Here is a 14,133-nt window from a genome sequence, read left to right as displayed (position 1 = left end):
ACAATCAGCATAAAAAAACAAATGGGTCCTTTTGGGTCTGAAGGTCCTGCTCTTAAATTAAAGGGCTACCTCAGTACCAGACTACCATCCAGTAGGGTTGAGATGTGGTATGCTTCCTTCTTCATTGACCCCACAAACCTCACGCAGAAGCAGCTCCTTAATTAATCCACCTTCTTAATCTCTCTTGTTAGCATGACAAGATTAATTAAGTTACTGATATTTGATATTTCTGTCCAAGCTTAACTCTAAACCCCCAAAACCCGTGACATATGATTTTGGACACAAAGAACAATATCATGACAGAAAACAAAAACAGATGGTGCTATTTTTATCCTTTATCATACAGTATACGTATCTTGTCTTGAATGTATAAGCAAGATATTTTGATAATACACTACATCCCAAATTTTGTAATTAATATTGACCTCATGACTACTCAATGTGTCAATGTGGCTATTGAAGATGACTACAGGGTGGATATATACCAGTAATAGTAACAAGTACGTACATGTCCAAAAAATTAATTCAACACATTCTTCTTTTGAATCTGGTGGTGGTAGCCTAAGTAGGAAAAAACCAAAAGTCATCAAGCTCACTAAATGACCCCAACGCCCTTACATAAATTGCATCTTGTTCCTACTGTCTACTCATCAGCCTTCTCTAATTCATAATATATAATTATCACCAAGTCTTCTGCTATTAGCTAGAGTGGTTAGCTGAGATTGACTCCTTTAACATACACACATGCATATATAGGTTAGTATATATCTAACCCCTTTTTTTTCTTCCTTTCATCAAGTAACAATATTTGAGAGATGAGGATTAAATGTAAATTTTTTTATTCATTGGAAGGAGAGAGAGAGAGAGAGAACTACCCACCAGGTGATTCTCCAACCACAAAAACTATGCAACTTCTCACATACTAAAATTACCATTGGCCAAAAATAAAAAATTCTAATAAGCACCAAAGCAATATCAATCATTAATGACAAAAATCTTTCTACCTATTTATCTTTATTAATTTACTAGTATATAACCCATTCCTTGTTCTATAAAAGGGAGACCAAACACAGCAAACAACACCACACACAGTCGATCAGTTCTAGCTCCCCTGATCACAAGCTCATAACTCATCAATCTCTCTTTCTTTGTTTGGTACTTGATCATCAAACAAACCACTATGGTGCTAGAAACAAGCCTTTCATCAGCCATGAATGCCAAAATCGTGGGCTCATCATCAACTGGCAAGTCTGGCAGTGATGAAGGCATAGTCCTAGCACATGGGTATGGAGGAGACCAATCTGTGTGGGACAAAATCCTTCCCTACTTGGCTCACCATTACCGTGTTCTTGTTTTTGACTGGACCTTTTCGGGTGCTGTGACTGTTAAGGACCCCAACCTCTTTGATCCTGTGAAATACTCTTCCTATGATGCTTTTGCAGATGACTTGATTGCTCTCTTGGATGAGTTTCACTTGAAATCTTGTGTCTTTGTTGGCCACTCCATGTCTGCCATGATTGGATGCATTGCTTCCATCAAGAGACCTGACCTCTTTAAGAGCCTCATACTCATTGCAGGCTCTCCTAGGTAGTACTATATATATATTTTTCACTTCAAAACTCACATATATAGATTTACAGTCAGTCTTTTATTTGGTTTGTTGCTCTCTCTTTACTGTTCAAGCATATTTTTAGGCAGAGTTTGCTGGAGTTTTTCATTCTCTTTTTCGTTTTCTTCTACTTTTGTGGTTCAATTTGATATTCATTATCTTTTGCTCGATCCATTAGCAGTAGTGCTTTCTGGATCCAATTTAAAATCTATATCTGTGTGTATAGCTAGCTTACTTAAGTGGCCATCATAGTTTAATGATGAGGGAGCTAAATTTCACTTCACTTAACTAAGCAGATGATCATATATCTTATGTACTTGATAGGTAAATGTACCTTTTAAATCTGTATTTCAAGTAGCAATCTTCATATCATGACAATATGATAACATAGTATACATATAAGATATATATGTGGCCATTGATTAATATCAGTTATAGGATTGTTGTTTTCCTTTTGTCTTGTCTCTGTTAGTACTAAATTAATTCAGCATTAATTTTGGCCAAGTGCTCTAGGTTCACAAGTTTATAAACCTAGCGCGGATTTTAATTTTTATGATTACATCTAGCTCGATAGATTTTGTCTTATCAAACAATCTGATATATCAATTTGAACATTAATTACATAGACTTTTGTTTATATATATGGTGTCAAATTGACAGTTTAACAACATAATATGCCAGATTATCTCGCAAGTGAACACTACGTACCCTACCTATCTCAACTATATACATCTGACATCAAATTCTTGCTGCATATATAGGTATATGAACACAGATGACTATGAAGGAGGGTTTGACAAGTCAGACATCAAACAAATCATCTCAAGCATAGAATCCAACTTCCACAACTGGGCTGCCAACTTTGTCTCACTTGCTGTGGACTCAAATGACCCTCTCTCAGTTGACCACTTCCTCAAGTGCCTGCGCAGAATGAGACCCGAAGTTGCACTGGCCGTGGCCAAAACAGTCTTTTACAGCGACGAACGGGACCTTCTCGACAAAGTCTTAACTCCATGCACCATCATCCACGCCACCACTGACATTGTTGCTCCAAAGTCTGTTGCATTCTACATGCAGAAGAAAATCAAGGCAAAGCCCGCTGTGGAGTTTATAAACACCGATGGCCATTTCCCTCAATTGACTGCACACCTTGAGCTCCTTCATGTGCTTGGGCTCGTCTTGGGCCTTGAATTTGAGCTTGACCCATCATTGGGTAAATTATAGGTTAATGAATTAATTTCTAGTTTGTACCCTTTTTTGTTTTGCTTTTTATGTTTTGGGATGTAGTAGCTTGCTAGAATAATTATAAGGTCATAGAGAAACCCATTTAGATGTGTGTTTTTCCTTGTTATATATTCACCATTTCATGGGATTTAGATAGGGGATGCTTGGCCTGTACAATTAGTATTGTGTTTAATTAATTATATATTGTTGTCTTTTCTTTTTGTTTTCCTAAAGGAGAGATTTCAACTTAGCACAACAATGATTAGGAGTGAAAATATGAGTACGAATTTATCTAAGGTAACAAAAAGCAAAGAGAATCATGATCTCAGGATTCTTCTATCATTTTATCTCCACACCTAAAAAAAATTCCAAACTTTCCAATTTTATCTCTCTCTTTAATTTTTATTTTTTACTTTCTAAAATGAAAAAATAAAATAAAATAAATGAGATGGGCAAATTGAAAGCTCCAAAAAAGTTTGGATGCTGGATATCAAACATTTGGGTGTTGGACAATCCACAATAGCTCAACGAATTGGGCTTCACTTTTAGGAGTGAGCGGCCCAATGATGGGCCTTACATTTAGGTCCACAACCTGAAATACCATTAACACCCTCCCGCTACACAGCAAGATGCCAAGATCAAATCACTGCCCCCCACACCATCAAATATTCAATACAACTTTTCCTCCGTGGCCAGCGAGGCAGTTCTCTTCCGGTAATTTAACTGAAAAGTGAAGGGCAATCCGGTCAGGAAGCGCCAAAATATCTCTCTCACACTGAAAGTGCCACTCTCCTCCGACTCTCTCACTTGAGATTTAAAGCGAAGCATGCGAAGCTTATTCGGAGCTGCCCAAATTCTCAGCAAATCGTCCACTTTCTTCTTCAAACCAAATTCGAAGCTCTCTCTCTGCAAAGCCTCCAATCAAACTCTCTCTCTCCGAACCTTCGCGATCATGGCCAACGCCGACGCGTTCGTCAAGGGTAGCATTCACCCAAACGGCGTCGCTGTCATCACCCTCGATCGCCCCAAAGCTCTCAACGCCATGAACCTAGGTATAGCTATATATATATGTAAATGCATAAATCAGTAAGCTTTTCAAAGAATTTTGTGTATATGTTTGAGTGAAACTTGTTTCAAAATGCAGATATGGATGTAAAATACAAAACCTTTCTGGATGAATGGGAATCAGACCCAAGTGTGAAGTGTGTTCTGGTTGAGGGCAGCTCAGCTCGAGCCTTTTGTGCGGGTAACATGGAGAAGATATAGAGTTTTAACTATTTGGATAATTTGTAGTTTCTTTCTTGCCCAATTTGCACTTTCATTCTTTTAGCATGCTACAATTTTTCTTTTTAAAAATTCTATGTAGCTCTATAAGTTTCCTAGAAAGGTCTGTTTAGCTGTTTTGGCGGCCTATTTTTTTTTCCTGAGTCTTAGGTAAGATTTTGAGAGTGACCAATCACGGTAAATGCAGGAATGGATATTAAAGGGGTTGTTGCTGAAATCCAAAAGGACAAAAACACTCCTCTTGTGCAGAAGGTTTCTACATTACGCTTGCTTTGAACTAGAATTGTTTCTTGTGTAGGTGCTTACTTGATGATAGGTTGTTGTTCTTGGTCGTTGGTGCTGTTCCATTTCATGTTGTTTGTGGTTTACCTTCATTTGTTCTTCTTATGTTGCCTTTTGTTGTACCATATAAGGTGGCATTTAAGTTGGCTCATTGTCTAATTGATAACCCAGATCTTAGTTTATCTGCAGGTGGTGATGTGAAGCAGATCACGACCAAAAACCAACTATCGGATATGATTGAGGTCTAGTTGTGTCCTTTTAACTAAATAGTATCTGACTTATAACCTTATACTGCTTACTAAAATCCAGCTAATATAAGATGACTGCATTGTCTACCATATTGTATGCGATTCTGTAATTTTCATAGTAGGCAGAATTTACAAGAAGTAAGAACTATCAATACCATTGACCTTTGCAAAACCATTGATGACTAAGACTTAATACAAGCCCCTAACAACAACACTCATGCATTATCTTAAAATGATATCTATCTTGATGTAAACTTAACTTTTATTAATCTAGTGCAACTGTTCTTAAAATAAAAAATAAAAAATCTACTGCCACTGCTAAGAAAGATTATAAACCATTTGAGGCCTATGCTGTGATCAGCAGAGGAAACTACAGCGTTGCTTTGGTTCTTTCTAAGAGTGTCTGTTCTGCATGTATTTATTTGTTTGTTAATTTCCAATACATACAATTTGGTTCTTTGGATTTTGATGTTTGACCTTCTTGAGCATTATCGATGTCTGGTTATTTATTTAGTTTTGACGTTGCTTGAACTTGGGCAGTATCATTTGTATTAGTTGGATCGCTTGGCATTCCCACTTGAGCTGCCATTTGTTCTATTCTTAAGACTGCCAGGTTACCAATATAATATTGCCTTATTGGGTTGCATATTTGTCAGGTATTCACTGCTGAGTATTCTCTAATATGCAAAATCTCTGAGTACAAGAAGCCCTATGTAAGTTTCATGGATGGCATCACGATGGGCTTTGGAATTGGGCTATCAGGTCATGGTCGCTACCGGATCATTACAGAGGTATAATTGCATCCTCATACAGAGATTGTCAATCTTGTCAATTACCTTGCAATGGCTTTCTGAAATTTGTGTATTTAAATTCTCTTACTTGTATGGATTTCAGAGGACTGTTCTTGCTATGCCAGAAAATGGAATTGGTTTGTTCCCCGATGTTGGGTTTTCACATATAGCAGCACAGAGTCCAGGAGGAGGATCTGTTGGTATGCTTTTTTCTATCCTTAGATGTATTTTCTTTCCTTAAACTGGATTGAGCTGCTTGTTCAGCTTTGGCGGACTACAGAGTATAGAAAAACTAGGAGATTTAAGTAAATAAATGGTTTTTAAGATTTCTCTGTTTGCTTTGTGTATCAGTTCTTTTTCCTGTAATTGTTTAACAGTTATATATGTTTCTAGGTGCTTATCTTGGTTTGACTGGGAAAAGGATTTCAACACCATCGGATGCACTATATGTAGGTCTTGGGACACATTTCGTGCCATCTCAAAACTTAGGTTCCCTAAAGGAGGCCCTTTTGTCAACTAACTTGTATGTTTTTTATCTTCTTTCTACATTCTTTCTTTTCTTTTTCTTTTTTCACATTTTTGATGCACACAAGGGTTTAAATTTAATTTGCATCCTCACATTAACTCCATTGTTGATACAGTTCCCAGGATCCACATCAGGATATTAATGCAACTTTGGCAAAATTCAGCAGCAACCCTGATTCTGAAGCCCAACTGAAGTTGCTTTTACCTCAAATAACTTTGTCATTTGGTGCAAATAAGTCGGTTATTGAGACAATTGAAGAACTTAAAAGGCATCAACAGAGTTCTGATGCTACTGGTAAGTTTGTGAATGCCATCAAAATAAGTCAGTTATTGTGACAATTCATTTTTGATAATGAAATGAAACTATGCATCATACTTGTGGCATTAGAGAGATTTGGATGTCACTGTCAAGTATTGCCTTATTGTTCTCTTGATTCAATATTTATGTTGCAGTGGTGGAGTGGGCTAATGAGGCTCTTCAAGGTCTCGGAAAGGGTGCTCCTTTTTCACTTTGCTTGACACAAAATTATTTCTCCAGAGTTGCATCTGCACTTGGGAAAAATGACAATCAATTATCCTCAGTGAGTCTGGATTTTCTACCTAGCCTTTCATTTCTTTCATCATATAGTTGCATACTTGCATCTTTTTGATAGTTTTTGTTTTCTAATAGCTCATGCTATGTAAATGTAACGTTCATATTCATTTGTACTTGGCCAAATCCAGCTAACTGGTGTGATGAAAACTGAATATCGCATCGCCGTAAGATCCTCTTTGCGGAATGATTTTGCTGAAGGTGTGCGGGCAGTTTTGGTAGACAAGGATCAGGTTGGTTAATTATGCTCAAGATTTCCTTTCTATAAAATGGCAGAAGAATGTGGAAATGTTAATATTTAGTTCATTGAAACTAGAAATATCTATCTTTTTATTTTATTTTCAATAGCCAAGTGTTTGGTAATGATTTCTCAATCCCCAAAATGACAAAACATTGATATTATTTTAATCATTCAAATTATATAACTTCTTTTGATAAGCACCCTAAAATGCTGATTGAGTGCCTCAGTAGAAATGGTTAATTTTAAATTTTTGTAAAATTGATCCTTTTTGTTTTTAGATCATCAAAATTATATATTCAGCTTATTTTTCCGTGTATTACAATGAATCTCTATTACTGGTGTTTGCAGAATCCAAAGTGGAATCCGTCAAGGTTAGAGGATGTTAATCAGAGTGAAGTGGAAGCTCTCTTCGAACCATTGAGCCCAAACGTCGAGGAGTTGTGTGTGTAACTTGCATGTGAAAATGCCCTGTCTTGTGTACGAATAATGTGTCCTATCTTGTTTCAGCAATAAACATTAGACGGGTTGGGTGTCATTGAAATGTATTTACTGCTGTGGGAAATAAGTTTAATCTACCCGAGGAGAAAACCATTTCACTTGGGTGCTTTTAATGCTTTTTGTACTGCGTTCTCCTTCCCCATGACAATATCATTTATGCTTCTTAATCCAGTGTCTTTATTATAGTCAAAAGTATGATGCGACCTGTTATTTTCTAGTTCCTTTTTGGTTGGCCTCAGGCCATATATATTGCTTGTTAAATGTTGCATTATATCCAAGCTTTGGCTTGTAACTCGTAACCCTTGCAACTAGAGGTGGGTTTGGTTCGGTTTTCTAGGGTGTTGGGAAACCATATAGATTAGTCATTCACCGCGTCATACTCGAAAATTGTCAGAAAAATTGATGCAATTATGCAACCCACCTATGGCAGTAGCAGCTGCATTTTGGGGTGAAAAAGTACACTGAAACAATGGCTTAATTTCCAAATGGTAAAGATAGCTTCTATAATTTTGGGGGAGAAAAAAGTACAATGAAAAAACTACTTAAAAAAGGAAAGAAAAAAAACTACTATTAGGAGCAATCACCACTCCTCAAACTTTGTAGTAGGTCCAGATATCCAAAGCATTCGGGGCTAATGTACCTGCAGTGATTAAAGACAAAGATTAGAAGGAAATCTATGGTACCGCATCTGGGTTTAGTAGTTGTAAAACATTATTGTAGGTTTGTTCATTGAAAAGTTACCTTACAGACTTACAGTAAATTAGACTACAGATTGATCAAGCAAGTATTATTTACTTCACATTACTAATGCAGGTGATCTGAACTCCTCTTAAAGCTTAACATAGAGTAGTATAATTTTATGGGGAAAATTGGGTAGGGACAATAACTTATCCTACATCTGCTAGGTTACAGGAAGAAGATGATGATTGCTATACATCATCACCACATTATTAGTAGTATAGCTAGGAAACAAGAACTTTATTTGCTTGATTACTCATATGTAAGAATGTCAGTAGTAAAAGAGAAATACCCATGTCGAAACAGGAAATCAATGATGACAAGGGAGCAATTTGGCTTAAAAAATTGTGTCCTTCGTATAATGTTTGCAACATGCATCACAGGGATCAATTTGAAGCTCTCCACCTCTCCATCTGTCACATGTTTAATAAGCCATTGTTGAAGTTCTCTTCATCAGGGAAAATGTTGCAGATGGTTTTGAATGAAATGAAAAGTAAAAATTCATTGCTGAGATGCAATATTCAAACTGATGAGATAAATGACAAACCTTGAAGGCATAGTTTACAACTCCTATACATAAAAGCTAAGTCTACGAGTCTAACCTTGATTCTTAGGCATGAAACTCTCAGGGAGTTTTAAGTCATAGCAAAACAAGACATCCCTTTTGTATCTATACCCATCAATGTCCATATAAGAAACAGCACCAACTGGTGTAGCTCTGTATGAGAAGCATCCAAATTCATAAATAAGAGAGAGAGAGAGAGAGAGAGAGAGCGAAAACAAGGCATGTCCACATATAGCAAATATATGGATAATTCAGCGGTTAACAAAAACTTACACATTTGAAATGGATCTGGGGATTCCAGCCTCCTCTTCACATTCTTTTACAATATTGTCCCCGCATGCAATCCCATGAGGCTGCAATTACCATTATGGGAAATATAATTACATCCTAGCTCAGAAAATGAAGTGGATAATAGGCTTAACAAATAAAGGATCATATAAGCTTTGTCATTTTCATTATATTTTCCCAAGATCGGGCATCAAGAAACCTCCCACAATCATGTTTTTGGTAACTAAACTGCCACATTCATTTTCTATGCTTAAAGTTGACCTCTAACTAGTAAGAACTACTCAAATTTTCCACTTGCCTCAGTTTTAACCACAAATTATGGCCAGTTCCTGGGTGAAGTTTATCTTTTCATTCTTGTAGTTTCACCAACTACGTTGCCATTAAAGAGCACCAGGGCCATCAAATTTAAGAACATATCATGTAACCAAATTACTCTGGCTGCCTAATGCAAATTAATTCCAAGCAACCTCTCCCTCTGAGAGCATAAATACTGAAAGAACAGGAACTAAAATGTGTTAAAATGAATTGATAGTTCGTTACAAACCAGTCCTCCAGCAACTAAATGATCAAGCATCCCTGGATAAGTGGGTTTCTGTTGACTTCTCTTCCCTATCCATAGAAACTTCTTCCCATCCTTCTCAACATAGCCATTCATGTGCACTCCATAAGCCTTTCCTCACAAAAACCAATTAAAAAGGTTGAGTTGTCCATATTTGCCAAGTAAAACAACACAATCCAACTACAGAAGAAACATATATGAAAATTAAAAATTAAAAGAAGCAAGGAAATCAAATAAACAATAAAAAGGAGTCTACTAGATTCCTATATGACCATAGCCCACAAAGGGTCAGCTCCAAACCTCCTTAAATCTTTTTCACAGAGCCTCCATGTCAATCTAATAACAAATCATTGGCACTGCTAGGTAGCACCAATTAATCCAATTAGCCAACTCCATTAATCGTAAAGATTATATAACCCAAATGACTTACTGGGAATGCTTCAAAAATTGATTATAATGTACTGTTAAATCACCAGTTAAAAGGCGGCGCAGAGCGCAAAATCAAACCTTTATTCCAAAATAAGGAGCAGCTGCACGTTCTAGAGAGAAAAATACGGGTGCCCCAAAGGATGATGTGACAGGGTATAGCTGATCATCAAAATAAAACAATTGCATAGTGAGATGGAGATGAAATTAGAAGCACAGCATATAAGCACATTATCACATACATAGAAATATAGAATCTGATTCAGTTAGCACAAGCAGTACCTCATTCCTTATACCTGGAATCAGTTCTTCCGGTAAGCTTTTGATTACATCTCCCACCGCTTTCGTTCTATCCTCAGGTGTTCTCAACGATGAATTCAAGGTTATTGGGCCACCATTAGAATCAAAATTTACTGGGGAGAAAGTAAACACGTCCTGAAAACCACGTAAATTCTCAGCAAAACTGCACAATTGGGAAATTTATTATTCAGTGGTACATTAGCGTGAAATGGGTATTTGAATTCAAGGGGAATTTAAGCTTACGCTTTGTGAATGAAACCAACGATTTGATCCTGAATTACAAAGGGAAGGAACTCAGATTGCGCTTCCTGCAAATGGGTTCAATATATATAAATGAACAATCGGTCTGTTTGGCAGCTGGGAAAATGTTTTTGTATAACTACTTACTGGTCTGCGATTGCAGATTTTGATCTTGTCCGTGTAGCCTTTTAGATCGGAAGGGTCGTCGGGAAGGGATTCCGGTTGGGATATCGTAGCGACGTCGTCCCAAGTGAAGCTATCTGAGGCTGAGACTGACACATAACGACGAGTTTGGATTTTGTTAAAACGGTGGGTGGAACGAAATGGAAACGACGTCGTAAGTGGCTTGGGGAGAGCGTGAGAAGCTTTGGCGGTGAAACGGAGGGCCAAGGAGTCGACTAGTTTGTGAGAGAGGTGAGGAATGCCATTGCTGCAGGCCATGGCAGCGGCGGGTACGACTCGCTTTACACTTGTATCAACGAACTTAACTAAAACAAACTCATTTCATAAAACAAAAACAAAAAAACATAATTAATAAAAGAAAAAAGGGTTAATTACAATTTAGTACCTCAACTTTACCTCCTATTTCAAGTTAGTACCTCAAGTTTAAAAAGTTTTAATTTCATACATCAACTTCCATTTTGTCACAATTTCATACCTCCGTTACTACTACCGTTAGGAAGTCCGTTATCCGCCTACGTGGCGCTAACGTGGCGCACGCTGACCCAATCACTAAGTGTTGACTTGATTTTTAATAATTTCCATGTGGCAGAATAATAATAAAAAAAGAATAAAATATTTAAAAATTAATTAAAATATAAAAAATTGAATTAAAAAACAACCCCCATTTTTTTTGGTCAAAAACACAACCCCCATCCCCTCCCCCCAGCCCGACCCACCCCTCCCCCTCCCCCTCCCTGCAACCCATCCCCTCCCCTCCCCTCCCCTCCCCTCCCCGCAACCCAACCCCTCCCCTGCAACCCATCCCCTCCCCTCCCCTCCCCTCCCCTCCCCGCAACCCATCCCCTCCCCTCCCCTCCCCTCCCTGCAACCCATCCCCTCCCCTCCCCTCCCCGCAACCCAACCCCTCCCCTGCAACCCATCCCCTCCCCTCCCCGCAACCCAACCCCTCCCCTGCAACCCATCCCCTCCCCTCCCCTCCCCTCCCCTCCCCTCCCCTCCCTGCAACCCATCCCCTCCCCTCCCCTCCCCGCAACCCAACCCCTCCCCTGCAACCCATCCCCTCCCCACAACCCAGCCCCTCCCCCTCTGTGCTTCCAAGCTTCCAAATTGGCAGTACACCCAAACAATTCAAACCCATCAAAATTCATCCAACAAAAATAACAATTTTTGATAAAAGATAAAAAAATTACATTAAATTGAAGAAACCCCTCAAAAAATGAAGAAAAAGACATAAATGGGCAAAAATGATAAGAGAATGGTTTTGGGGTTGATCTTGGTTACCGATGCAGTGTTCTTCGTTTTATTCAAGATCTAGATCATGGGGTTTTTCCATTTTATTTTGGGTTGCTGGGCGAGATGGGTATTTTTTTTATTTTTTATTTTTTTCTCAATTTCTGCTGGATGATGCTGGACGATCGTCACGGTGGCGAAACGAGAAGCCGACCACAACCACCTGGTGTTTCTCTAGAGTTTCGCAGAGGCAGTGGACCACTACGCCGCCGTCTCTGACTCGAGGTGACGCTGCCGCCGAACAAAGGGAACGACTGGCGATGGTTCGGGAGGAAGATCTCAAACATGGTAGCGGCATCGGGGGAGAGAGACAACATATCGTCATCGCGGCCAAGGAGGATGAGGAGAGAGAGAGAGAGAGAGAGAAAGAGGTTACCGGCAGGGTTGGGTTGTGGTGAGGGGATGGGTTGCAGGGAGGGGGAGGGGGAGGGGGAAGGGGGTGGGTCGGGCTGGGGGAGGGGATGAGGGTTGTGTTTTTTTTAATTCAATTTTTTATATTTTAATTAATTTTTAAATATTTTATTCTTTTTTTATTATTATTCTGCCACATGGAAATTATTAAAAATCAAGTCAACACTTAGTGATTGGGTCAGCGTGCGCCACGTCAGCGCCACGTAGGCGGATAACGGACTTCCTAACGGTAGTAGTAACGGAGGTATGAAATTGTGACAAAATGGAAGTTGATGTATGAAATTGAAACTTTTTAAACTTGAGGTACTAACTTGAAATAGGAGGTAAAGTTGAGGTACTAAATTGTAATTAACCCAAGAAAAAATTACAAATTTGGTCCATTTATTTTATACTAGTTCAATTTTCATTCACGATCTTTTTTAAGTTCTGTTTTTGTTTACTAATTGTTTCATTTGTTCAATAAAGATTCAGATTTGTGATTTTGAGTTGTGTTTTCTTCAATTATAATTGAAGTATAAGTTATATTTTATCATTTCTTAGTCATAAAAACAAATCTGAACTTTTATTGAACAAGTGAAACAATTAGTATACCAAAATAGAACTTAAAAAATATTGTAAACCAAAATTGAACTAGATATAAAATAATTGAACTAAATCTGTAATTTCCTCTCAATAAAATATTTTACCTCGACACTTTTCTATGCTAAATTACAGCACTGTCATTTATTTACTAGTTTTGTTTAATTGTACTTAATTTATAGAGTGATACAACTAATATCCCAATTTAAAGCGTCATGTTATTTTGGTAAACAAAATTGAGATGATAATTAATGTTTTTGTTCATAATAGAATGATATATAAGTAACATTTGAGAACTGTCACACTTAACAAAGTGAGTATAACTCTTTTGTTTAACTCTTTTACATTACATCACAATATTATGAGAATAACAAAGTGGATGAGTGTTGAACCATTAATAATGATAAACTAACATAATGTTAATTTTGTCGTGAAAAACTTATGCGATGGGTCGAAAATGTTAATTTTGTCGCACAAAACTTCAGTTGCATTTAGTCATATTATATAATCCTACAAAGGTTGACGAATCATTTTCCGTAAACTACAAAACAAAACTCCGACTACAACTCAAAACCAAAATAGATGATTGTTATTCGTTGGGAGAACAATGTTGAGCTTTGAAATAAACCCTAGAGAAGACGAGTCCAGGTGAAATCTGAGTTCTCACAATTGCAAATATCTTTTTAGGTGAAACACTCAGACCATTTTCAATTATTTCCTAAACTACTCCCTAAATTTAAATTTGAAAAAAAATGACATAAACCATAGTTCCAACATTTTCTTAAAATCTCTCCAAAATTGAGATTTCTTTAAAAAATTTCCTAAATCAAGTTAAATGGATGTGGCTTCTCAAACCTTCAATAGTCAAATTTTATATAATTTGGAAAAATTTAAACTTTAACATTATATAGTAATTTATCAAATTTAACTTTTTCCTCAAACTTATACTCATATTTAAAGAAAATATAGGAAAATAACTGAAGATGCTGTTAAAAATCAATTATATGATATTAATTTCTTCCAATATCTTATATGTAATTTTTAAATTTTCATCTTATATGAAATGACTTTTTTCTCGGTATAAAGGAGGGCTAAAGCCCAAAGAAGAAAACTAGCCTAACACAGCTCTAGCACAAGAGGAACCAGAAGCATCAACCAACAAAATTGATAAGACCTCAGCATGAGGCTCTTCAAACCAATGAATCCCCAATTCCCTCACAAAGCATAGAGAATCGAGACAATCTGCAACAACATTTTCGT

The 14,133-nt window shown here is 37.4% G+C and overlaps 3 protein-coding genes across 6 annotated transcripts; 2 read left to right on the top strand and 1 right to left on the bottom strand.

Annotated features, from left to right (window-relative positions):
* Window positions 1-1,079: 1,079 nt before the first annotated feature.
* LOC147285443 (alpha/beta-Hydrolases superfamily protein) lies at window positions 1,080-3,059 on the top strand. Its single transcript, XM_086244294.1, has 2 exons — window positions 1,080-1,587; window positions 2,371-3,059. Exons 1-2 carry the CDS (start codon window positions 1,181-1,183, stop codon window positions 2,831-2,833), a joined length of 870 nt encoding a protein of 289 aa, XP_086100420.1. The 5' UTR covers window positions 1,080-1,180; the 3' UTR covers window positions 2,834-3,059.
* A 432-nt stretch (window positions 3,060-3,491) lies between these two features.
* Window positions 3,492-7,489, top strand: LOC147285442 (3-hydroxyisobutyryl-CoA hydrolase-like protein 3, mitochondrial). Of its 3 annotated transcripts, XM_086243380.1 has the most exons (11): window positions 3,492-3,885; window positions 3,978-4,079; window positions 4,305-4,382; window positions 4,571-4,641; window positions 5,304-5,438; window positions 5,542-5,638; window positions 5,832-5,961; window positions 6,080-6,258; window positions 6,417-6,544; window positions 6,687-6,788; window positions 7,145-7,489. In XM_086243380.1, exons 1-11 carry the CDS (start codon window positions 3,660-3,662, stop codon window positions 7,244-7,246), a joined length of 1,350 nt encoding a protein of 449 aa, XP_086099506.1. In that variant the 5' UTR covers window positions 3,492-3,659; the 3' UTR covers window positions 7,247-7,489. The 3 variants fall into 3 exon arrangements, with proteins under 3 accessions (XP_086099506.1, XP_086099505.1, XP_086099504.1); XM_086243379.1 differs by lacking the exon at window positions 4,305-4,382 and having other exon boundaries at window positions 3,493-3,885; window positions 4,589-4,641; XM_086243378.1 differs by lacking the exon at window positions 4,571-4,641 and having other exon boundaries at window positions 3,494-3,885; window positions 4,305-4,369.
* A 327-nt stretch (window positions 7,490-7,816) lies between these two features.
* On the bottom strand, window positions 7,817-10,884 carry LOC147285441 (nudix hydrolase 20, chloroplastic-like). Of its 2 annotated transcripts, none has more exons than XM_086244766.1 (9): window positions 10,558-10,884; window positions 10,414-10,478; window positions 10,153-10,333; window positions 9,952-10,032; window positions 9,430-9,555; window positions 8,871-8,950; window positions 8,635-8,750; window positions 8,325-8,445; window positions 7,817-7,934 (listed from the first exon to the last, which is right to left on the bottom strand). In XM_086244766.1, the coding sequence occupies exons 1-9, from the start codon at window positions 10,849-10,851 to the stop codon at window positions 7,865-7,867; spliced, it is 1,134 nt and encodes a 377-aa protein (XP_086100892.1). In that variant the 5' UTR covers window positions 10,852-10,884; the 3' UTR covers window positions 7,817-7,864. The 2 variants fall into 2 exon arrangements, with proteins under 2 accessions (XP_086100892.1, XP_086100893.1); XM_086244767.1 differs by having other exon boundaries at window positions 10,414-10,442.
* Between the last annotated feature and the right edge of the window lie 3,249 nt (window positions 10,885-14,133).

This window comes from Dryas octopetala, chromosome 5, assembly GCF_963921425.1.
Source record: "Dryas octopetala chromosome 5, drDryOcto1.1, whole genome shotgun sequence".
In the NCBI taxonomy this organism is placed as follows: domain Eukaryota; kingdom Viridiplantae; phylum Streptophyta; class Magnoliopsida; order Rosales; family Rosaceae; genus Dryas; species Dryas octopetala.
The sequence above is the reverse complement of the archived record's forward strand: the minus strand, read 5'-3'. Positions and strand labels throughout refer to the sequence as shown.

What these genes read in the sequence shown, in the direction of transcription:
- LOC147285443 (XM_086244294.1), top strand. Translation starts at nt 1,181, where the DNA reads ATGGTGCTAGAAACAAGCCTTTCATCAGCCATGAATGCCAAAATCGTG. An exon ending in CTCATTGCAGGCTCTCCTAG is followed by an intron (nt 1,588 to 2,370) that starts GTAGTACTATAT and finishes CTGCATATATAG; the next exon opens with GTATATGAACACAGATGACT.
- LOC147285442 (XM_086243380.1), top strand. Translation starts at nt 3,660, where the DNA reads ATGCGAAGCTTATTCGGAGCTGCCCAAATTCTCAGCAAATCGTCCACT. An exon ending in AGCTCGAGCCTTTTGTGCGG is followed by an intron (nt 4,080 to 4,304) that starts GTAACATGGAGA and finishes CGGTAAATGCAG; the next exon opens with GAATGGATATTAAAGGGGTT. An exon ending in GCTACCGGATCATTACAGAG is followed by an intron (nt 5,439 to 5,541) that starts GTATAATTGCAT and finishes TATGGATTTCAG; the next exon opens with AGGACTGTTCTTGCTATGCC.
- LOC147285441 (XM_086244766.1), bottom strand. Translation starts at nt 10,851, where the DNA reads ATGGCCTGCAGCAATGGCATTCCTCACCTCTCTCACAAACTAGTCGAC. An exon ending in TTCCAGGTATAAGGAATGAG is followed by an intron (nt 10,033 to 10,152) that starts GTACTGCTTGTG and finishes TTTGATGATCAG; the next exon opens with CTATACCCTGTCACATCATC. An exon ending in TTTCATGCCTAAGAATCAAG is followed by an intron (nt 8,446 to 8,634) that starts GTTAGACTCGTA and finishes AACATGTGACAG; the next exon opens with ATGGAGAGGTGGAGAGCTTC.